Raw genomic sequence first — 25,540 nt, forward strand, 5'->3', positions numbered from 1 at the left:
CGGTCCCCCGCGGCCGAGGCCCCTTTCCCCCCCTTGCTTCTCCCCGGAGGGGCCGGGGTCTGCGGGCTGGTGTGGCACAGGAGGCGTTGGCCTCCCTGGCCCCGCGGTGCGGGGTAGCGCTCAGCCCGGGTCTGCCTCCCCGCACCCTGCTCCCCGTTTCGGCTCCCCGAGCCCCCCAGAAGCGGTGTTTTACCTGGGCTCAGACCCCAGAGCCGCCCCTGAGCCTGGCACTGGCCCGCAGCACAAGCCATGCTGGTCCCGGGAGCTCCCTTGCCTCAACTGTGCAGAACCAATGGAAATATTCCCGAGAAAGTAAATCACCAAGAGAAAATAATAACAATAATGATATGCAGACTTACTTATGTGCGGTTGGTGAGAGGGGTGAGAAGCATGACTAGTGAAAAAGTGGTCCCTTGCAGTGCTGAGGGTGTATCGTTGCTGTTTCTGCCCCTCAGCCCCCGGGAGGATGTGCCAGCTGTGGATGTCTTCCTTTCTGGGCTCCGCATTACAGGGAAGCGGTGTGTGGGCGTGCTAAATCCTGGGGGTTCTGTGGGGGGAAATCCTTGAAAGCTTTGCATGAGAATTGGGGCCTGTAAACTCCAGGGCTGGAGGAGGCATAGCCACTTGAATGGGCCAGTGTGGAGAGTTATTTGGTGGGATGGAGGAGAAAATTGTAATAGATTTTTCCTGTAAATATGCACTTGGTATGTCTTAAAACACATTGGCAAGAGTTTGTTTTTTTAAGATGGGAGGTGCTTTAGGAAATGCTTTCATGGTTGTGCTTATACAACCTCAGTGGTGGAAGTTGCAGACAGCACTGTGCACCTGAAGATTAGATCATATGTTTTCTCCCACCCTGACTTAACGCGTGGTGAAATCTGTTGCCAAAGATAGTGAGAAAAAATTTGAAGAGTTGACCGGAGTAACTAAATGGTATGTGTTTTATGGATAGCAGTAATTTCTGAAAATGAAACCGAAAATGAAAACACTTCAGTTGTGTTTTTCTCTGTTTTGTTCTCACCTTTGTGGTAAGAAGAAAGCAAAACATTTTTATGGAAGAAGACATGAAGAAAAAAAAAAGATTATTGTGGGGAAAACTGTTAATTAGCATTGTGAAAAATGCAAGTAACAGTCAAATCTTTCAAACCATGGGAGAAGAAAGTTTCTCAAGTGTTTCAGATCTTGACACAACATAGACTAAATCCTAATTCTGAACTTTTTAAGAGTCAGCATTTTCATATGGAAAACCATAGCCCGTCAGTGATGAATTCAGGCTGGGACTAGCCTTGTGCAGATTTGTACAAATCAGAGCCTGACTCTTCCTAGGAGGCTTATCTTGGGGAGCTCTGCTTGAATTCTGTGACTCAAAAGGCAAGGTGGCACCTCTCATGGCATAGAGCCTTGTCACGTAGGTATTTTTAATAGCTTTAATATTTTTCTTTTTTTTATTATAAACAATGAAGAGATAGAGGTTTATGAGGAGAGGAAACATTTAATTACTTACAATGGAATAATGCCTAAGGTGAGGTTAAGGGTAGTAGTTGAATTGCATGGCTAACCTACCCGTGTGTAGCCCTTGCCAAAACCTACACGACAGCAAGATAAGGCAAAGAACACTAATTATGCACTTTGCCAAACATGACTGTTATACAATGCTATACAGAATATTTCCAGAATAATGTAAGTGGAGCAGATCAGGCCAGAGAAATGTGTATCATTGTCTTGCTTGTCTCAGATAAAGCAGATGGCTGATGTTAACATCATCGAATTTAACCATCTCCTTTCTTTAGCGGGTGTAACAGCACTGTCTACACTTGTTTCCCTACCCAGTTTTGGCCCTTAAAAGGGCTGTTGCTAAAATATGGATAGAAGAACCTCTTTCCCTAATGGCATTAATTATTTTTAACGTATATTTTTTTAGCTACTGTGTATTTCTAGTGGATGTGAAGGTAACTTCCTGATGATTTGGGCATTACTTTGTGATCAGTAAGCAGCATTAGTAATATCATACTCATATTTTATTGGACAGTGTTGAATAGGCTAAACTTTCAAAGGAAGTAACACAAGGATGCTAGATTTATGTACTTGTCAAGAATTAGGGGTGTTGTCGCTTGTTTAATGACAGTTTCAAAAAACATATAAAGATGTGACTAATTCAGGATGAGGCAGTAGAAGCCTAATAATGTAGTATAAAGTAGTATTTAAATTAGGTCTGTTTGGTTTATCTTAAACTTGCACCCTCAGAACCTGTACTAGAGCAAGCAAAAGGAATTGCAGTCTGAAATTTTGCATACAAGACTTCAAGAAGTATGGAAGAGCAATCTGAGATTTTTTTTTTTAACCTATATGCTACATGTGGTACTGAAGAGAGCTGTACCTGTAAAGACTTGGGTGAAAATCCTGTTTTCCTTTACTTGGACAGTCAGTTTTCGTCTGCTGCGTAGGTGTGGATATTTCTGTCAGGGTCTGGAGAGAAGTTTGTTATAAAAACAGGAAGGCATGACCATGAACAGCAAAAGATGACAGGGGCCACAGAGGCAGGTGCAGTACCTAAGCCTATTTTTAACCCTTTTTGACTGAGTAGATGTCGATGGAAGGAGTCTCTTAAAGTTTCTTAGGTTTTGTAACCTTATGCTTATGTTTTCACAATTATTTTTAGACTCATGTATGAACTTCCTTTTTTATTGCAATAGTCTAAATATAGCCTTTTTCTGAGTAATGCTGTTTTTATGCATTCTATGGTTTGTATTTGTATGGGAGTTACTACAGTTTTTACCACTATTTTGAATCAGTAGAAGGGTATTTTGGTCAGTTTGTAATACATTGTTAGTCCTTAAATCAACTAGAGTTGATCACACTTAATTGATGCTCTGGTCTGAAAAAATACCTTTTTTATTTTTTAAAGACTTAGTTTAGAAAATGAAGACTGTAAAAGAGCAAAATCTTAAATAGAGTTGGTAGAGATTTATTATGTTCCATCTACTTGAAACAAAAACACTGCTAAATAGTATTACGTTTTCTAGGCTTATTACGAAGGAAGATATATCCTCTACTTGAAAAAACACACAACTTAATTTTACAATTTTAAAAAAATAGACTTTGTGAATATTCTTTTTCTTCTACCTGTAACATTTCTGTCAGGCAGAGCAATAGAAGAATTCTGAAGGCATGCATTGAGCAGAAACCTCAGCCAGCCCTCAGCGTAGACGCTACATGGCCTTGTAGCCCTGTTAACAGTGAAGGTGATCTGAAGTGCTTATGGAAATCATTGATTGTAATCACGTGCAGTCCTAATTGTTATTAGCACAAATTTACAAGTAAAATAAAGACAAAATACACATTACACTGCACTCAGTCTGTGTATATTTAAGGCTGTCTGATATCACGTGCTTTAGTCTTTTAGCATATCAGTTAGCGTAGTGATCATCTGTAGGTTTCCTGTATTTATGCGTTTTTTTGTATTATTCACAGTCCGGTGTCTAGTTGCAAACCATTTCTGTGTTACCGAATAGATACAAAGGTGCCAAACAGATGTGCATTTAAAAACTAACATGTATTGCATTTGGAAGTCAAACTTAACCGGTGTACTTAGTATTTTCATTTGATAGATGTTTTTCAGGTCACAAAATTATGAATTACATGGATTTGTTCTGTAGTAGTCTCAAACTGTTTAATATAAAGAGAAATGTTGCATTGTGCCTGTTCTCGCAGGTATGTGGATAGCATAAGACTGTAGAAGTGATGAGCTTTGAAACAGGAGAGAAAATCTGCAGGTTTGTGTATATTCAGTGTTACTGTGCATGCAGGGTTGTCCTAAAGGTTGGGATTTAATTATTTTCCATATTTTACAGTTATGCGATTTATTATAAGGCATTTGGATGCGTAGGCACGTGTCTTATTTTCGCAGTGCATGCATGGTAACACTGAATATAATTTAATAAAATTGTAATCTCTGAAGGAGCACAAAGTGGAGTAGTAGGGATTATATGAATTTAACCTTATCTTCACAGTGCCGTAACTGGCATAGTTGTTTGGAAGTTAGAACCTACTTGGCATGGGGTTTGTTTCTGGAGGCCTTTACAAGCATTGAACATTGTTTGCATCTTCACCAGAGTTTGCACGCATCGGAGTGTTTGACTAACCTCATACCAGAACCAAACCTCATACATCGCATGTCTGCACAGTTTGAGTCAGGGTTCAAAATCGGAAGTATAACTTCTTGAAAATCCACTGTAACCAGCTAAATACGCATTGGGAAGCTTAGTTAGCCAGCAGCTACATTTGCACGTTTTTCCTGTTGTTTTCTTTACTCTAGCATTGTGTATTATAGACTTACAGTGGGGTTTTTCTTCTTATTTAAGATGAAACAAAGGCAGAATAATTTCAATAGGACAAATTTTATTCCCTCCTGCTGGTTTGAACTACTTTGAATGGGATTACGAAGGTGGGAAGTTCTGGGACTGGGACCTCACAGTGTTGAGTTCCTCGGAAGAGGAAGAGACATGTATCTTTGATGTCTTCTCTATTTACTAGAGGGCTTATTGTGTGGTGGTTGATTTTCAGTATCTGGAGTAACTTGCTCATGCAGAGTTTTGGTAATTGCCTTTCAATCTGTGCATATATTGGTTGTATGTTCTTTCAGAGGAAGAGAAGAATAGACTGACTTTAATTCCAGAGAGGTCGCAGAGGTTTTTGAAGGATATTCTGAACTTAAGTTCAGAATAAAGAAATGATAGAGGTGATGTAGGTTAATTATACGATAAGTTTTACACATATTCATGGGAGTTCATAAAGCATTTTCTGAAAAGCTAAGTATTATGCTATTGGTTGTTGAAACGATTGAGAAGTTGGAGACTGTCTTGTGTTGTAACAAACTAGATTTCATAGGTGTTAATCAGGAAGAACTCTGTTGTTAGTTACATTTTAAGGGATTTATGGTAACAATTGCTCTCTGTTCACCTGACTTAAAACCCTTACTGCAGTAAGGTTGTTTGATAGCAAGTAGATATTCCTGCTGTCTCTTTCTCACTTTCCATTAATGTCTTGTGCTGGGAAGATATACTACACTGGTGGTTGTCCCACTACGAATGTTTATGGGGTTGCTGTGCGACCCTCATCATACACCTAATCCAACCCACCGAAAAAGCAGTTTAAAAAAAATTTAAAAATCTTAAGCTAGGTCAGTTCCAGAGTTGCAATATGGCCCCACAGGTGGTTGTGCCAAGCAGCTAGGGGCAAGCTGTGCTGGTTGTGCAGTTATACCATAGTATTGCTGCAATATACCTTATATCGTGAAACCAAAGTCTTGCTAAAATAAGGCTGTAGATGATACTTTAAACAGTATTCCTGCATATTAGAGAAAGGCTACTTGAAACCTCGAAACACAAACTTATACTGCATCATTTTACTTAGAGAAAATACATGAATAAATTTAATGGCATGATTGGCATGGGAAGAAAATTTTCAGGGCCCTGGTGTTGGCCCAAATGTATTTTTCTTAAAAAAATATTTATTTTAAAATGATACCATTTTGTTGAATTTCAGGTTCACAGAACAATGACACTAAAAGACAGTTTCTTCTAGAACGGCTACTGGATGCAGTTAAACAGGTGAGAAATCCAATACGTATTTCTACAGTATACTTACGCTGCGTTGTCAGTACTAGCAGGAACTGTCTTGGCCCTTTTTTTCCTCTTTACCAGACAAAGAAGAAATCTTGTCTTTCACACAGTACTACTGAGTTTTTGTGTCTGCTAGCAAACAACTGTTATGCAGTATTTGTTTAAAATTCTTGTTCTTGACAGATTATATTTGCAATATATATAATAAATATAAATAATAATATAGAATATATATTAAAAATATATATGTAATACTTATATGATTGAACTAAATTGTAGTGTACTGCAGAGGCTAAATTGGTTAACATTTTAGAGGAGCAACTTTTTGTTTTTACACCAGGATTGTAGTGAATGGCTAAAATACAGGTAAAGATGAGATTTATGTATGTATGTATCTTGCATCAACATGAAGTCTAGCAAGTAGGGTTTCGTAGGCTGGATTCAATTTAGGAGAGCTCGGGAGGCAAAGGAATGCCTCAAAAGTAAGCCGATGATATGTTTTTATAAAAAAAATTCTTCTGTAATTGTAGCACTCAGCTGAATAGGAGCAGTGTTTGTTTTTGTGGGTGTACGTTTAAAACTCAAAAGTAGTAATTTTTACTCAATTTTAAATTTATTGAAGGACCTGCAGGTGTGTCGTTCTGGTGAGCAAGAACTGCAAGAGTAGCCTGTTAATGGAACATGATGCTGTAAAGCACTTTTTGATTGCAGGCTGTATTTGCCAGTGCTTTATTTTGTACTGCTTCCTTTTTTATTATGACTTTGTTTCTTATATGGAAATATTTCAGAATCTTGAGTTTGTTAGTGTATCAAAAATTTCTTAAAATCTCTTTATTGCAGTGTCAGATACGGTTTGGAGGAAGGAAAGAAATTGCTTCAGACTCTGATAGCAGGTAAAATAGTCTAAGAAACTATTAACATGCTTAGATTATGTATCATAATGGCATAAAACATGGCACAAAATACTCGACATGCTCAAAAAACCTCCAGTTCCTTTTGTTTACACAAACACTGACATGGGACTCTGAATTTTTCATTTTGTTACTGATTTGACAGCTTAACAAATAGTGTTCTTCTGTCTGAAGTTACAAGTGTTTAAGAGGCTGCAGAGTTCATGACAAAGCATTGAATTCTGAGGTCTGAATGTGAGATTGGGAGAGCTTGTCTTCCCTAAAACCTCTTTTAAAAATGCATGTGTATCTATTACCAATACACCTGTGTTTCATGAAGTTTGATGCTTAAGTGTCAAGTGTGTTTAACACACAGTCATTAAGAAAATTTTCACTCTTATTTTTTCTTATTCCTGACATGTTTTAGACATGTTTTTTTTTTTCCTGTATGAGAAGTTGTTCATTTTTATTAACATTGGAAAGCCAACGTAACAATTCATTGCTGCTGATAGGGGTGCGAGAGTTCATGCATGTCCTCACTGTCCCTGACTTCCATTCTCTTCCACCACCTTTTTAAGCGGTGCCTGGTGATCATCCAAGCCCCTTTGAATTAGTTTAATAAAAGAAGAAATAATGCAAAAGGATAAGTTTCTGCTTTTATTAGAGCCTAAATTTTCCTGTAAAATGCTGCACAGTTTTCTTGGTTTGATTCTCAGTGCACATGGATTTTTAATAATATGAGGTCTTTCACAGAACCTAGTTTCTGTTCTGCTTTTTCTGAATTGAAAAAGTCAAGTGGAGGTTTTTTTCTTCCCCCTAGGGGGTCATGTATCTGCTGGAATTTCTGTTTTTAACAGCAGCAGTCTTGTTGGCAAAAATTAATCACAACTGCTCCACAATCATATTGAGTATTGTTTTAATTATATTCTGCTTTATTAGTAAAGTTTTCCTAACATAGATGTACTGGAAAGTGTTACATGTTAAAAGCTCTTCTGTCCAGGGCGGTTATGATAAATATACCTCTTTTTCTGTCAGTGCTCCTCCCGAGATCTTGTGCTTTTTTGTGACCCTGAGTAGGACTCTGTACTTCTGGAATGTCGGGGCAGAGTTATGAGCCACTTTGTAAACGGTTTTGGGTTTTTTTTTATTTATTTGAACTTAGTTAAATCAGCTTTGGCAGCCAGGTGACAACTTTCTCAAAGCTTAAGTTTTAAGTATTGTTTATTTAATGGCAAAAATAAAACTTAGAGAAAATAAGATTTCAAACAAACAGATTGCATTCATGTCTGTTACACCTTAAGCCTTATTATTCCCTGTCAGTTACAATAATATTCATTTCTTTGGCAGACTGAATTTTAAAACTTTGCTGGTTTTGCAATGGTTCTACCTGTGTGAAAATTGTATTAACTGGGTTATGTTTAAAACCCAGGAAATTTATAAATAGTATTGTAGAGAACAACATCAAAACCTGAAGATTCAGTGCACCTCCAGAAAAATCTTTCTTATTTTCCTATGCCTAGGATATCTGAAGGACATTAAAATGTATGTTTAATTGTTTTCCTAGGCTTGAATTACAGTGTACTAATGCAAATTAACAAAATTGTCTATTAATTGTATAGGAAGTTATAGCACATTTTCAGAAAATCATTAATTGCACGTGTAGTACAAGGTATATTACGGAAATGTAATTGCATTACATGAAAAGTAAGTAATGTGAAGCTGACATAACAAGACTGACAACCGCTGTAGCAGGTGAGGATGATTTCTCAAATCAATTGCCAGTTCTTCTGAATGTAATTTGTGCCCCAGCTTTGGGTAGTCATGATGAGGCTGTGCACAAGTAGGTGATACTATTTGCAAATGATAAGATCAGTGCATACAAGGGGTCTGTCACTACATGTAAGATAATGGTTCACCTTTACAATCTCTGTTCAGAGATGTGGAATAAATCTGCTCTATAGAAACGTAGTTGATTGTTCTTTTCACATGATTTCTTTAAAAATTCTGTTGCAGAGTCACTTGTTTGTGTGCTCAGTTTGAAGCTGTGTTACAGCATGGTCTGAGGAGGAGCCGAGGGTTAGCGCTAACAGCAGCAGCGATCAAACAGGCAGCAGGTTTCTCCAGTAAAACCGAAACAGGTAATTCATTAATCGTATCTGTTCTGTTTTAAACAGTTGGTAAGTGCAAGTAATACAATTTCTAATGGAAGTTTTAAGCAGTGCACCAAACTGCAGACGGTTCGTACCGTACTTAATACTTAGACTGTCATTAAGCAGTGAAAATGGTTATTGCTTTCTCAATCTAGTTTAACTTTCATCCCAAGTTTCTCTAGAAATTTTGGTGTTTGGAAATCTGCACTTCCTACAGTTCCATCGTGAATAGTATCATTGGCAAATTTCTTTTGACTTTTGGTAGGGATAAACATTGCTGTTAAGTTTTTACTACAACATTTTCATTCTTAACCTTATCTTACTCTGTTCTTTAACTGCCATATTCTATAGCATCATATATGTTTAACTTCTAAGTATTGATGTCATTTTAAACACAAAACTTACATTACTTATATTTATTGGGTTGGGTTTTATTACTTTCTCCACATTTAAAGAAACAATTCCTTTATTTTTGTTGCCTTCTCATCACCTTGACGTTTCCCTTGTGTTTTTATCAAAAGTATTTGAAGGTGTTAATCTTCCTCAGTTTTCTTGTGAAGTTTGACATACAGTATCTTTTTCCTTGAACAGGGTACACATAATATAAAGGAGTTTCTTTTTTGGCTTTTGAAACTCCATCAGGTGTAACATGTAACACACATAGCAGGATTTTGTTTTTTTCTTAATATAGTCAGTGGTACTAGAATTGTTAATACCTTTTGATCTCCAGCCATAACTACCAGCTACACCAAACAACTGCATATAGTGGATATTACATAAACACAAAATGTGTAGTTTGATATAATGGTGTTTTTAAATGGCTGTAACAATGGACTTGTTTCCTGTGGATGATAGGGTGAAATATTTGGTCTTGTGTGCTGACTTGCCTGCTTCTGGGTTAGAGCCCCCCAGACTTAGCTTTTTTGGGGAGCTAAAATAGCTATGCTTTTAGAGACAGTGGTGAGTTTCCCATGTTTGCCTCTCTTACTTAGCAATGGGCAAGACTCGACACTGCAGACTCTAAATGATCCCCCCGGCTTGCAACTGAGAGTCTTATGCTTTGGTGCAGAGAATGCTCTCCCTTGTTACACGCTGATTTATGCAAATAGTGTATCTTTAAATTTTGAAGACATTACATATAATTCTTATGATTTCTCTCTTGTCTGTTAGTAATGTCAAGGTTGTATGAAATTTTTGGTCCTGTCTTTTAGTGGTCAGATGTACAAAGGTGCATCTCATGATTGGGAATTTAGTAACAGCTTAGCTATATGTTCGTATCTATGGGTGTCTCATTTGGGGGCTTGTCAGGGAGATGATGTGGAGGAAGAGGAGAAAGTTGGGAAAGTTATCTCTGGTTGGGGAATGGAAGAAGGAAGGAAAAATCATTTTTTACTCTTTAAGAAGCTTAAGCAGTGTATGGAGGTTCAAGAACAAAACCATGGCTGCTTTGCAGCACATTGAATGCTGCACAATGACTAAGAGGAGAAGCTTTTTTTTTTTGATGGAAATTACTGGGTTCCACTGCATTTATCTTTGTGAATTACAGTGTTGGGGTTTTTTTTCTGAAAGCAGTTGCAAAGTACTTCTATATTTTTATCCCTTTCAGGCAAATGAGTCTAGTATGATTTTTATTCCATTCTGTCTAACATAATCACAGGTGTCATCTTTGTCTTTGACATAGTGGAATACTGCTGTTTAGGCTGTACATTTGGGCTTTGACAATTGAAGAATAAAGCTGTTCAGCAGTGGTTTTTATTTGAAATTTACAGATACTTCATGACAAACTGTACTTTCAAATAGCTGTAAACAATATAGCATCATTTTGCATGTAAGAGCTTCAGTTTTTTACTTTGTTTTTCTTAAATGTAAATAAAAGTTTTAAATAAAAGCTCCAGTAGTAGTTCTTTGGAACTACAACTTAAAAATTCTATTTAAAATATTTAAATTTTTTAATATATATTCAAGTAAACAAATTCTTAATACCAGTGTGATTTGGTATCAATTCATGGCATGGTCATTACAGGCATAGGCAGCTCCTTTAATCTTGTATTAAGCAATCTAAACAAAACCAGCAAACAATAGAACTGTATTATGTCTTTAGTTTGTGACAATACGAGGGTCTCTTCATTTAACTCCAGTTAAGGTTATGTGAGAATATGGTAGCTGATGCGGTATTCACTAAAAATTCTTAGGACAATGTTGTTGAAAGTTCATAAATAGATCAGTCTTCCATGGCCTCTGGCTGGTGTCTCTCCAGTTTTACTAGAGGTTCCAGACTTGCTGAAACCTATCTGTCAGTAAGAGCTGGAATAGTTCATAGCAGTGGTTCTTGTGCACTCCATCAGAGGCTCATAGGCTAATTCAAGTTGGAAGGCTCCTCAGGAGGTCTGCCGTCCTGCAGAGTTCATCTAGGGGTGCCAGGGTTTAACCCTGGCTGGGAGCTGAGCACTGGGCTGCCCCTCGCTCACCCCTTACCCCAGCGGGGTAGGCAGGGGAATGGAAAAAAACCTCGTGGGTGGAGATAAAGATGGTTCAATAGGATAACAAAGGAAGATAATAATAACAATAATAATAGTAAAAACAATATTTAAAACAAGCGATGCACAATGCAATTGCTCGCCACCTGCAAAAGGAAGAAAACCAAACCAATGCCCAGTCTGTTTCCGAGCAGTGATCCCACCTCCCGGCTGGCTTCCCCAGCTCTATGCGGAGCATGACGTGACATGGCAGGGAACATCCCTTGGGCCAGCCTGGGTCAGCTCTCCTGGCTCTGCTCTCCCGGCTGCTTCTGCGCCTGGCAGGGCCTGGGAAGCTGAAAAGGCCTTGGCTTTGAGGAAACTTTTACCTGTCTTGAAACATCTGCTTTATGCTGCCTACATTGAGATTATGATCAAAAGTCAGCATAATATTTGGGGTGATAGCGCACCATTCACTTATACAATAGAATTATTTTTCCTTTTTTTGTTAAGTTAAAAAAAAATGTTGAGCAAAGACATTCATTAAACTGTCAAAAGGAGTACCTGCGTGTCTTCCTTGAGAGACTGATGTGTTTTAAATTTGTGTGTAACGCTTGAGTTTCTCAGATTTTTTTTTTCCCTAAAAATATCCTATCTGCCTTTGAATTCAATCTCTTGATATATTGCTAATTGTATAGATTAACAGCTTTCAAACTGTTCTAGTTATTCAAGCAATTCTATTTATAACACATCAAACCCACGCGAACATTATTGTTATATTTTAAGATACTTTCAAGCAGTATGTATTTGATGCAACATTAATGACTAATGATTGCCAATCTATACCATATAGTAATGATTTAAGTCTTACAGATGAATTCTCTGATGTTTGGTTGTTCTTTTCCCCTGAGAAAATGGTAAGAGGTGAATTGTAATAAATATGTCCTTCAAATATGTTCTTATTCGGTTAAGAAACAGGAATATGTAAAATACTAGGTGGTTTAGTGTACATTTGCAATTACTGATGAAGATTTTTGTTACCTCCAATTGAGAAATTTCAGGCAACTGCAAAAAAAGTTTTATCAATATTTGGGGACAGAGCCATTTTAAATGTAACGCCTTTGTTTTTTAAAGTAACATGAATTTGTCATTTGCATGTCTGCATTCCTTTGGACCTAGCTTCTAACATTTCACAATCAGCAGTAAGGTAGAGTTCTAAAGAACTTTTTTCCTTCACATAATATATTCCCAGCCGAACATGTAAACTTGTTCTATGGATGAAATACTAGCTTAAATGTGCTTTTAAATGTGAATTCTATATAAAAATGTAAGATCGAATTCTTTAATATGTGTGTTTGGCTTTTTCAATGAAGTGAAAAGTTCTCAGTGCTTAAATAGCCCAAGTTCTGTAGAAATAAATAACCTATTTAACTGGAGAGTTACACCAAGATGGTAAATGATTCACCTTTGTTCAAAGTTACTTACCATTACCTCCGTGTTTTATAAAGTTGCACATAAACGCATTCAGATATGAGCTTAGTGTTTTTGGTGGGTTGTTTGTTTTTTGGTTTTTTTTTATTCCAGAGCCAGTGTTTTGGTACTATGTGAAAGAAGTTCTGAATAAACATGAATTGCAACGCTTTTACTCTCTGAAGACAATTACTACAGATATTGGTAGAGGCCGGGCTTGGTTGCGCTGTGCATTAAATGAGCATTCCTTGGAAAGATACGTTCATATGCTGCTTGCAGATAAGAACCGACTCAGGTACATATTTGCTATCTTTGTAATGCAGGAAATGTATTGACGAATTAAGTACTGCGATTAAAAAAACAACCAACCACCAAACAGCATCACTGTAGTAATACACCATATTAATTGCTAGGCTGGTGAAGCCACTTAACCTCATACTTTTGGTTTGTTGTGTTTGAAATTTTGGCAGCCATTGAGATAGTGGCTTGTGCCTATATCAACATGCGCCCTGAAACTGGCTTAATTCTGGCATGTGTGAATATATGCTTCTATCCTCACCTTCATTTCCATCCTCTTTCCTAACTCCCTTCCCTATTCTTTCAACAGTTTTCCCCACTGAGACCTTGACACGAGGTGCCCCTCTCATTCCATTACAATAGTACAGGATTGCAGCCTTGATCTTATCAATTCAGCAGTGGTAATTTCCTGTTGCCTTTTGGAGATGCTCATCCTGTAATTGAAAAGCTCCAGCAGTCAAGCAATAGGTAGCTACATCTGCAGATCACTTGGGAGTGGTTTTGTACCAGTTTGTGAACCTTCTTGTTACAGAGTTACTGAGAATAACTTATAGCATATATTAATAATATACATCGAGAAATCCTAAGGTACTTTGGATGCAAAATGCACTTAAGTTCATACTTAACTGAGTCCTTCCTTTTTCCTCATACATCTTCAGCTCCTTGTCTCTCTGATAATTTGGGATATTTTCCTTTTTTATCAATAACTGTTGAACCTGATCAAATTGTTTAATATAGGTTGAGGGTTTTCTTGCTGTCTGTTTTTATGTTTAGTTAACTGAATGCTGATAGCAAAACCACAGCATCCTGCTACTAAAAAGAACCAAGTTTAGAACAACTAAATTCATGTGTTCACAGTGAAATTCATGTTAAATTTTTTTTTCCTTGCTTCCAAATTCCTAGTTGACTCTTAACTGTTTAGGGTAGTTGATTGGTGTTGGATATTGAAACAAGTCATTGGCTCATAGAATAATAGAATCATTTGGGCTAGAAGGGACTTTTAAAGATCGTCTAGTCCAATCCCCTGCCATAGGCAGGAACATCTTTCACTAGATCGGGTTGCTCAAGATGAATTGGATCTTTTGGTTTGTATTCATGCCTTGTAATGTTTTATAAAATGGCTTGGTAATTATGGTCAACTGTAGTTGTTTAAAAACATATATATTCAGTGCAGAAATAGGTGTAGAAAAATATTGTGCCTGCTAATGTAGTATGAACCTTCTTGCTCTGAGTGGCTTTTTTCCCATTAAAAAAATGCAGAGCTAAAACTGAAGATAAAATACTATTTAATGTGTCTTTGATAACTGTTCAGACAGTGCTATTTACTTCAGGGCTTCAGGGAGTTACTGTGACATATGATTTGATCCATTGGTGTACTCATACTTATTTTTCAGAGTTTTCATGTCTTAGAAGTTGAATATATGTTAGTAAAGGATTGCATATTCTTTTTTCTTTTTTTTTGCCTTTCAAATTATAGTGTCTTCTATGAAGACTGGTCTTTTATGATGGATGAAGAACGTTCTAGTATGATCCCTACAATGGCAGCTGGTAAGACTTTCTCTTAAATGCTACTGTTCTTGGAAAACGATTTCATTTTGGGATGTTATAACTGTTTCTGGTTGTGAGGAGCTTCTCTAACACTCTTTGCATGTGTGGAGAATGTGTCACCTGCACCTTGAGGGTGAATGCTCAAGGTATTATGCAAATTTATGCTATGAATTGATGAACTGTTAAAACACTGGGTCTGGCCTTCCTACACTTCAAAAGTCTTTCACATCAATTTTCTAACTCTTCATCAGTCAAGGCTAACTGTTTTTTAAAAACTAGCGCAATTTAGAGAAAACAAAATGAGTTATTCCTGACTGGAAAAAAGCAATAATAGACTTTTATAGTAAGACCCAAATTATAGGTAAATACATGGAAGGAGAGTAAGAGTAAGGAATGATAACAGACACTTTTCTAGAGTTTGACCGCAGAAATGATGCGTTATTACCTTTTACACCCCTTTTCTCAGAGACATGGTCACATGTTTCGTTCTGCGAGGTAGGGTTCACAGGAGTTTTTGTTAGTAGATTGTAGAATGGTTTGGGTTGGAAGGGACCTCAAAGATCATCTAGTTCCACTATAGGGATCATCAAATGTTAAAGTTGCAGTGAAATGGGTTTAAATACAGGGTTATAAATAAACGAGTTCACAGTACTTACTGCTTATTTAATGCACAGCTGAACAGCCATCAACATAAATTCAGAACTGATTGCATCGGCTTGAATATCATCTGAAAAGAATGAATGGTACATGAAAGAATAGGAATTCATGCATGGAGAACTGTGGGGAAATTTGGGGGGAAAAATGTTTTATATGTCATAGCTTTGTTAATCCTCAGGTTCTATGTTCGTAACTTCTGTATGAAGTATATAGTGGGTTTTGGTTTTCTTTTTCCCCTTTCTTTTACCTGAAGGTTTGAACTCCATTCTTTTTGCTATCAACATTGATAATAAGGATTTAAATGGGCAGAGCAAATGCACACCCACCATGTCTGATTTGTTAAAGGAATCGACGCAAAATGTAACCTCATTATTAAAAGAATCCACTCAGGGTGTTAGCAGCCTTCTTAGAGAGATAACCGCATCTTCTGCTGTCTCGATTCTCATAAAACCAGATCAAGACACTGACCCACTTCCCGTTCTCTCAAAGAATGTCAATGCTGGTAAGCACTTTTGCAATGTTAACGTCATTCAGAAACTTATAAAATATTCAAGTGTTTTAAAATAACTTTTTCAATTAAATTTAATGTACTGTTATGGAACAAAAACCTTAAAAATAAGCGCACTACACATACAAACTAGTTGAGTATGAAATAAAAAATATGAATTTTTTTAGAAATACTGGTGCGAATACTGGATGATAAATTTGTATTTTGGCTTTCTGGTATCACTGTGAGAAGGAAGCTAAACTATTTTATTGGTAAAGTGCTTTGTTTGTGACCTGAATTTCAATTTCTTATTCATACAAGTATGCCTTGCAGTTTCTGAAGTAATGATTTTTCATTTTTTATATATTTTCTTTTGGCACTTTATCAATCAGAAATAGACCACCATATATCTGTTGTTACAAGCAAAGATTTTTATCTGATCTATAATCTTCTTCAAGCAGCACCCATGTTTACAGTCTGCATTCCTATATGAAGTAGGTAATTACCACAAATGAAAATTTACTCATACATTCTTTTTACCTTTAAATGTGTTAGCGTTGCAACCAGTTTGTAGTATGTTAGTTACTAACAAAGACCCAAAGTCTTAATCTCTTATAATTTGAAATTAGTCAAGGAAAAGGTGATATTTGTTATACATTTTCAGGTCCAAAAATAGCAAAGGAGTATTTTACCATCCTTATTTCCAAAATTTGAGCTGAAAGAGTGTTTTGCTTTGCAAAGATACAAAGCTGCAGGAAGATTCTGGGATTTATATGTTTTTCAATTAAGAATCAAGGTTTGAGTTTAGACTTTAAATTGTTTTGGTTATGAGAAAAAGGGAAAAACCCCACATGTGAATGCTATGTGGTAGGAATAGAAGTTGAGATGAAATCTATTTTTTATTGGCATTTAAAATAGACTTTGTCTCAAAACATGGTTTTTCAAAACAAACTTGTGGTAAAGTTTTTAATCTCATTTAAAGTGCTAAACAACAAAATAGTAGGTGATACTTGACTTGGGATAACTTTGTATAGAATAGGCTTGCAAGATGAAATAACAGAGTGATGGACCATATGCTGCACGTGACTCTAGAGTATAACGTATGTTATGTGGACAGTACATGTAATGTACAACTTACAGTAAAATGTCACTTTAAAAAATTTGGGTTTGTTCAAATGCCATTACATGTTGAATGTTAGAGCAAGTCAGATGTTTTCATTAAAGCCTGTGTTTTTTGCTGGAATTCTGTTTGCATCTAGAATGGCTTTTAACATCCTCTTACTCTTAAAAGTATGTTAATGCATTTTGGGGGTATGTAACAGTTGGACTTGAATTAAACAAAACAGGTTAGTCCCAGTGTGAGTTGTCCCGGTGAGTAAATTTCTGATATTTCTTAGTGCTTCCACTTTGCAAGATCATTTAGCCTCATGTGCGCATCAAAATCAGTGAGAATAGGTAATAATTTAGAAATAAGTGCTGTTGCAGCATAGATGTGATGTAATCAAAGAGGATTTTCAGTATATTTCTAGACCAAGAACTGATTAGCCGTGGCAGGGAGCAAGTTGAATTTCTTTTTCTGAAAACTGACTGCTCAACTTCCAGAATATAGACAAAACTAACTTTATTTGATTGCAAGTTGTGGATTTTGTGTTGTGAGTTTGTTCCTTTTAAATTTTGTCTCCACAGAGGTGTTTCATGTTTTCTCTGTTGTGTAGACATACTCTGCAGTAAACACTAGCCATATTCCATGGGAGAAAGTGACAGGAAGGCTAACTTTCTATTTTAAATTTCATTTTATAAGTTTGTTGAACTTTTTTTTCCAGTTCCCATTGAATACTGTTACGAATGCACCTCCAAAATATCTTCTAAAATCTGATTTATGTAAGGCATATAAAATAAGGATGGTAGTTAAAGATTTAAAAGCTCAAGCGTATGGAAAGATAATGAAATGCCTTGTAGATCTAGGTGGTTTTTTTCTTTACTTAAGCTCATTTAGTACAGGAGTACTTTTAAGAAAAAAACAAGTGCATTATGTTGTTTTTCTTTTCTAAACTAACCTTTATGTTGCTTCTAGATTTGAAATATAAAAAAGATCGAAAAAAGAAGAAGAGAGTGACAAATATTATCTCATTTGATGAAGATGATGATGAGCAAAACTTGGGGGATGCCACGAAGCCTCTGATTACAGGAGAAAGTTCAGAGGAAAGTGTAGACAGATCCTCAGTTTTTGCATTACCCTCATCTGAAAGCACTCTTGGAAAAAATTTCAACGGTAATGAAAGTAACCATTCGTGGAGGAGCAATTCGGTGTTCATGAATGGGGAGTGTGAGTACCAGAAACTCGATGTGAAGAGCATTGATGATGAAGATGCAGATGAGGATGAGCTATATGGAAAAATGTTAGGAAATAAGGGTGCAGAAGGTGAACCTGAAGCTTCTGAAGAGTAAGTAATGTTGCAGGAGCCAGTGGTAATTTTTCCATGCTTCCCCTCCCTTTCTTTGATGGGTGCTGGCAAATTTATGTAACTAACTGAACTATAGGCCTTCTCTCCCCCCCCCCCCCTTTTTTTTTCTTTTTTTCTCTTTTTTCCCCTCTTTTTTCTTTTTTCTCCCTCTTTTTCCTCCCCTCTTTTTTTCCTCTATTTATTTTTTCTCTCTTTTCCCCTTCCCTTCCCCCTACCTTTTGTTTCCCCTTTTTTTTTTTTTTTTTTCTTTTCCATTGTCTATTTGGACCACTGAGGTGATGGCATTTTGCTTCTAAGTTCCACTGAAGACCAAACTTTTGAGATTTCAGACTTGTTCTCCTTGAAGTTCTCAGTTGTTGAAATTGTTGCATGATATAGCCAGGCTATAATTCTGGCCTATTTGAAGTTTCCTTATTCTTAGTATGACATCAACTCCATTTTGGCTTCACAGTAAAACTATCTATTTTAAACCGAGTAAGCCTCTTACCATCAGAGTAGATAGTTAAACAAGACAAGACAAAACAGAAAAAGAATAATTTTAGATACTCATATGCCCTCTTTACTTCTGACGTAGAAATCCCTTTAGATAAAAAGAGGTGAGCACTGCTTGTCTCACCTCCTTTGGAATGGTCTCATCTTTAATGAATTTATGTATGTCTGAACCAAGAAATTGGCAGGCAGTTGAAATAAAGAGAAGTATAAGCATCGTGAACATGAATATTGACTGTATAAATAGGTTGTTTTGTTTATTTGTTTTAAATCTAGGCCTCATGGCATAGGCACATGCAATTCTCAGATATGCAGTTGGACTCCGCTGCAGGTCCTGAATGATGACTCGGAAGTTCTGTTTCCTGTCAGCGCTGTTGGTTCTTACACCCAAACAGGTAGGTATTTTAATTTACCAGATTCCAGCAAACTTTATAACTGAATTTCTAACATGGGACAAGAGTAAGAAATAATGGGATTTTAAGGACATAGGAGATATTGCACAACTGGGACAGGAGATTCAATTAAAATTTATTCTAGATCTGAATAAGAGCTTTCCATTTGAGTAGATATTTAGTTGAGGAGGATTTATCAATGTCAAAATAAACCGGAGTTTTGTTGGGATTAAGCTGTGGTCTTGCATGGTATTTTCTTAATGTTTAGGATGGTTGAATAGAAAGTATCCTTATTCGTTTTCTAGATATCACTAAGATGGAAGAAACTGAAAGTGTGTTTGAGAATTTGAATTCAAATTAATCTTGACAGATTGGAAAAAATATCAAATATTTGATGCAGTTCAATAGAAGCTGTTATCTGTTTATATACAGGATGAGGAATGATTGGCTGGGAAATACTACTTTGGGAAAGGATGTGGAAATCACAGAATCCCAGACTGGTTTGGGTGGGAAGGGACCTCACAGCCCATCTAGTTCCAACCCCCTGCCATGGGCAGGGACACCCTCCACCAGCCCAGGTTGCCCAAAGCCCCATCCAACCTGGCCTTGAACACTGCCAGGGAGCCAGGGGCAGCCACAGCTTCTCTGGGCACCCTGTGCCAGGGCCTCAGCACCCTCACAGGGAAGGATTTCTGCCTCACATCCCATCTCCATCTCCCCTCCTGCAGCTTCAGGCCATTCCCCTTGGCCTGTCACTCCCTGCCCTTGGCACCAGCCCCTCTCCAGCTTTCCTGGAGCCCCTGCAGGGACTGGAAGGGGCTCTAAGGTCTCCCCGCAGCCTTCTCTTCTCCAGGCTGAACAACCCCAACTCTCTCAGCCTGAGGTCTCCATAGCAGAGGTGCTCCAGCCCTCGGATCATCTCCGTGGCCTCCTCTGGACTCGCTCCAACAGCTCCATGTCCTCCTTGTCCTGGGGACCCCCGAGCTGGATGCAGCACTGCAGGGGGGTCTCACCAGAGCAGAGCAGAGGGGCAGAATCCCCTCCCTCGACCTGCTGGTCACGCTGCTGGGGATGCAGCCCAGGACACAGTTGGCTTTCTGGGCTGTGACCTCCAGTTGCTGGGTCTTATCTAATTTTTCATGTGACAGTATCCTCAAGTTGTTTTCTGGAGGAGAAAACAGTGGGTTTCTACAACGAGTCATAAGCTGATACTGAATTAGCAGTGTCGTGTTTCTGCAGTAAAAGCACACTTCATACGGACATGCATAAATGAAAGCGTCATTTGTAAATTCATGGTGAGTTGGCTCTGATGTGGCCTCAGCTGCAGTATTGTAGGCAGTTTGGGGTTCTGCACTTCCAGAATCTTGTGGACCAGTTACAGAAGATCTTGAAGCAAGCAATGAAGATGGCCAGAGGTACAGATAAGAAGACCTGGTACTTTTCCAGTATCTGCATTGGTACCAAAAACAAACAAAAAAAACCTTCCAGCACCCCTAGCCCCCCCGACCTGAGTTAACATTTTGCTAGCTGTTTATAAATCAGTACTTTTATAAAACTTTGGATATGCATTCTTATTTCAGTGACTACTTAAAAACTTCAGGGGCATTCAAATAATGTTTTAATTGTAAAATATTTCATGCTTTTTGCATATATGTTGTATGTGCCAAAAGTTTAAATGGTCTGTTAATTGAAGGCCTGTGAATAAGTGTAGTTTAGTTTTTAAGTTCGGTGATAAAAATAATGTGAGTCATAAAATAATGCTGTACTGCCCTCTGCTGTATTTTAAGACTTGTACCTCTTAAGGAATGCCTGTGGTTCAGAAGAAATAGAAAGTACATGTTGATTTTTTTTTTTTCCAATTTATGAAGGAATGGATTTAGGAAACATGTAGTTCATGGCATAGTGTTCTCTTAAGTTTTATACAGAGACTGTTAGAAAAAGTCCATAGATTGGTAAGTGTTTGACTGCACCAGATTGAAATCTGCAATAGAAGTAAACGTTCGGGTTTGGGGGGCTGGAGCGGGAGCTCAGGGTTGAGCTGCGGGTTAGTGACCAGTCAGGAGCTGGAGCTAGGCATTTTTAGCTGAAATCGAGTCAGGAGACTGAGCCAAGACTTAGGACTGGAGACGGATGACCAGAGAGGATGACAATAAGTGTAAGAGGGGCTTGCTTGAATTAAGGAGATACCAAAGGCCCTTGTTTTGTCTTGCTTCCTCTCAGAACTGTTTTGTAGACTGCTCTGACTGAGAGGTGATCAACAGCAGCCCCATTCAGACCCCTTCTGGCACAGTGTACAGATATTTTCGGTTCTCCTCCTGTCCCCCTTTGTGGCAAACCCTGTGGTGCAGCCTGCAAGCCAGACTGATATGGCATTGGGCTGGTGAAAGGAGTCTTCATCAGTTATGGGAAACAGCAACATGGGTTCTGCTGCTTGATTTCCGATGTCCACTTCCCGTGCTGTCCCTGGCCCTTCCGAGCAGTCCTGAGCTGGCGTGCAGGCAGCCTTCGCTGGCAGGACTGTCCTGCTGCCTGGGAGGGACACACGAGGGTATGGCCACCCTCTCCAGCCAGAGCAACGGTTTGGTGAGATTGAAAGCCGCCCTAGGCAGTGGTTGACTTGACTGTGGAGCTACGTGTCTGCCGGATGAATGATATCTGAGGGAATGGGGTTAGCTGTTTCTGAGGGCAGTTCAGCCTGGCCACTGGCATGCTCGTTATGACATTTCTTCTGAAACCTGTAATGAGCTCTTGTAAAATATATAGTTTAACCCAATATTTTGGTTTGTAGGTCTTAATACAGATAAAGAACAACACATATATATTTGAAATACAGCATAATCTATAGTGTTGTATGTTAATATCAGTGTTTTCAGTTTGTCCGTTGCAGTGCTTCAGGGATGTGTTGGGGCATATCATATCTCCATGTACCTGGAGATGAGAGAGCCTGAATCAAAATGCAGTTGCTTGGAACAAAAATGGAGCATGCATTTTAGGAACTGAGCTTCAGTAAACTCTGCAGCTTAAAAAATGAACTTTCTCCTACATAGTCCTTCTGAACAGGTTGCCCAGAGAGGTTGTGGAGGCCCCACCCCTGGAAGTGTTTAAGGCCAGGTTGGACGAGGCTTTGGGCAACATGGTCTAGTGGAGGGTGTCCCTGTCCGCAGCAGGGGGCTTGGAACTAGATGATCTTTGAGGTCACTTCCAACCCAAACCATTCTATGATTCTATGATATAACTAACTCCCATTAACTTTTTTCCTAGAATTCCTGCTTTTTAAATTCTGTGCTATTTTAGCTCAAGATTTTAGAATTGTTTTATGGTAACTTTATAACCCTTGTGTACTGAGATGCAGAAAAAAATCAATAAAACGTGTTTTTTGTTTCTTTCCACCTGAACTACCTTAATGACAGGCCCTGTGATGTGTATATTTTGATCCTGACAGTGGGAATCTGTGGACAGATGCATATTATCCATGCTTTTTAAAAAATCTCTCATCTGTCTGATTCCAGATGTTTGGTACGTAGGCATAAGGAGCCAGAGAAAAGCCATGATGCTCTGTGAGGAATACATAAAAATGCATCAAAAAAACATGTAGACGTGGCACTTCGTGACACAGTTTAATAGGCATAGTGGTGTTGGGTTGATGGTTGGACTTGATGATCTTAGAGGTCTTTTCCAACATTAATGATTCTATTCTATGATAAAGGATGGGTATCTTTGCCAGCTTTCACATACTGGGGACTAACCACAAATTCTGTTCTAGCAGTCACAAACAGATTTGTAATGAGTATCATGCCATGTGGTGGTTCAGCTCCAGGGGCCTGTAAAAACAACTTCAGTAAGAAGTCTCTTCATAGCTTTGCAACATTGTCATCAATGTAAAATGTCCCTCTAAGTTATAATTTAGGCATTGTGCAATATTAATTTTTTTCTAAACTGATGGCTGTGTTCCTAAGGGACTTTACAATCCTGCTGGCATTCAGGGTGAATGTGCAGAAGCCAACCTTGGAGAAAGAATTTAAATTATTTAAAAGCTTTAGTAAAGATGGGTATTTTTGGTTAAAAATGTAACTACCTTCCTTTCGGTTTTGTTTTTGTTTTATTTTGTAAGTACTATTAACTGAAGAAAGCTATGCTTGTGCATTCTGCTTTAGATAATTTGGAGAATGGAGAGGGGCACGAACATGTTGTTCATGCGGTAGAACTGGTTCCAAGGAGATCTGATCTTCCTTACAGGTACGTGTCAAATATGTTTTTCTTAAAAGAAAAAAAATCTTCACCCTGCATCTGCCAACTTCTTATTGTTACCTAATGCATGGCTACTCAGTAGTGGAAAACAAAGGGGACTTTTGCAAATGTTTGGAAGGACAAATACAAAAGCCTACACTTCCTTTTTTGCATAGTTTCACATATTGAACATTTCCTAATTATCTTGAAGTCACATAGTCAGACTTAGCCTCCTGGTTTTGAAAATAGGGTTTATGTTGTTTTCTGTGTTATTTTTTTACTGTATTCTCCATGGCCTGTTGGTTTGGCTCTTCTTGTGTGTATTCTTAAATCAGACTCAGATACATTAAAGAATAATTAAACGTAAGTTGATTGAATATGGGTGTACATGATGACAAGTCTAGTTTCTGGAATCCTTTTTGCTGAAGTTTTGAATTCAGGATTTTGTTTTCATTTATTGATGATACTGTACTTTTATGACTAGAGTGGAAGTCAGTCCTCCAGCTCAAGTGAACACTTTAAGCAATAAGTTGCCTTCAGCCACTGTGCCGGAATCCATGACAATTAGTAAGTACTTCCTTGATGTATCTAGATTGATGGAATTAACTTTGAAAGTCCTATAACTCTTAATTTCTACTTTTCTTTCAGTAAGATCTCTTTAGAGAGGCATACAGCACTTCATTTCTGATATGCTGGCCACGTTAGAAATGGCTGCTCTAAAATGATTGTGAATTGGCAGATCCCAGGTTATGGTTTGTTGCAGCTGGTGATTATACTGGCTGTGGCTTGAGTGGTTAAATGAACAATAATGATTCAATTTGATGAACATCTTTAAATCTCTGCAAGCTCTGAAAACGCTAACAGTTGGTTCTAGTGTGACCTTACTTATTTTATGTGCTTTCACTAGTGCCTAGTCTGAAAAAACCCCAAACAAGCCCAGAACTCTTTCTGCGTATACTCAGTCTGTGATTTTGATATGGAAATCTGCTCCAAACGTAAATACGGGCTTTCATAACAAAAAATTTAGTTAGGATTCAGGTGGAGGGCAATCACATTTTCACTGCTGTTGAGTTGTGCTAGACAGGATAACACAGCCTTTGCTGTAGAAAGAGATTAGTAGAAGTACAGGCAATTTTTTTACCCCATTTTTAATCTTTTTTCTTCACATAAAATTATAGAACAAACACTTAGTTCTTAAACTGACTAGCTGTGTAAACATGAAAGCCAGTATGGTTTTATTTTCCTCACTGTACAGGAAGTTTTGTGACTGAACTGGTGGACATGGCTTTGTTCCTGAAGGTCTGGGGGGTGTTTGTCTGTTGCTTTTTATAAAGGTAAATACGCACAAATTGCAGATGATGACATCTGGGATGTTAGAAGTGATGCAGCCAGGATTCTTTTCTGAAACCCATTTATGAAATCATCAAAATGAATGAACCCTTAAGATGTTCTAATGTCATGTTCAAACGAACTCTGTGTCGATGTATGTTAAAGGAGGCGGACCACGCATTTTCGTGGGGTGCTGTTTCAGGCTCTGGTGTGGGTCTGCTGATTGAGTTCTGCAAGCTGAAAAATCCTTTCTTCCAAAGCACTTCATAAAGTGGGCAGTTGGTTTGAGACTTTTAAGTGACATAATTGAAGGTGTAGATGGAGTTACAGTTGATAGGTACTGTGATGCTTTGGTCACTGGATAGTCTCTGCTCATGTTATTACTGCAATATCCTTTTGTTCTTACATTTTAATTTTATTTTTTCAGTAATAGAATTTTAATGGGAAACTTTCTGATTTTATTGCACTCAATTATTGATTTTATTGTTTCATAGGTGTATTAGGTACCAGCAGGGGCCGCAATTGGTCTCCTTCAGTTGCTCAGTTAGTTCTTATGTGTAGTTAAGGCAGCTATAAAATAGAAAGTACATCTTGAGATTTTCAATTCTTGATTCTTAGCAATTTGTAAATGAAATGAACTACAGGATCAACAGAAGCATACATGCTATCATTAGTTTCCCATTTCAGAGAAGGTTTTGGTGGAAGGAAAGGGGAAAGCATGTCAAAACAATCTGTAAAGCCAGTAGAATACTTAGTAAATAACCTAATTATCATTATAAAAAAAAAAAAAATCAGCTGACTATACAAATAAGTTAATACCTTTATAATAGCTGATCCCAGATACATTCAACAAAAATGCTTTTTTCAAGTTTGTTGTTACTGGTCGTGGATTCTCTGTGCAGGAAGATTCAGTGCTATGACAAAGCCAGACACTGAAGCTCTCTTTCTCTGTCGCAATTAGCAGAAGAATTATTAAATGGTGAGGCTTATAGCTTGGTTGCGTAGCAACTAATTCTAACACATCAGACGAGAAAAATGGAATGCAATAGTGCAGAGAGAAAA

The 25,540-nt window shown here is 37.8% G+C and overlaps 1 protein-coding gene across 4 annotated transcripts in view; it reads left to right on the forward strand.

The window, feature by feature from the left end:
* The window catches only part of SNX29 (sorting nexin 29), a 126,550-nt gene that overhangs the window by 251 nt on the left and 100,759 nt on the right, over positions 1-25,540 (forward strand). For 2 of the 4 annotated variants that reach the window (XR_008579362.1, XM_054842625.1), the window contains exons 2-11: positions 5,545-5,609; positions 6,462-6,514; positions 8,525-8,649; positions 12,702-12,882; positions 14,362-14,432; positions 15,343-15,591; positions 17,651-18,020; positions 18,807-18,925; positions 23,077-23,158; positions 23,634-23,716. Coding sequence is in view for 3 of the 4 variants with exons in the window: in XM_054842625.1 (XP_054698600.1) it covers positions 5,545-5,609; positions 6,462-6,514; positions 8,525-8,649; positions 12,702-12,882; positions 14,362-14,432; positions 15,343-15,591; positions 17,651-18,020; positions 18,807-18,925; positions 23,077-23,158; positions 23,634-23,716 (1,398 nt within the window). In the remaining variant the exon portion in view is untranslated. Of the gene's footprint in view, positions 1-5,544; positions 5,610-6,461; positions 6,515-8,524; positions 8,650-12,701; positions 12,883-13,213; positions 13,353-14,361; positions 14,433-15,342; positions 15,592-17,650; positions 18,021-18,806; positions 18,926-23,076; positions 23,159-23,633; positions 23,717-25,540 lie in introns of those variants that run through there. The other 2 variants (XM_054842627.1, XM_054842626.1) reach the window with 2 other exon arrangements.

Source organism: Grus americana, chromosome 15 (assembly GCF_028858705.1).
Source record: "Grus americana isolate bGruAme1 chromosome 15, bGruAme1.mat, whole genome shotgun sequence".
NCBI lineage: Eukaryota > Metazoa > Chordata > Aves > Gruiformes > Gruidae > Grus > Grus americana.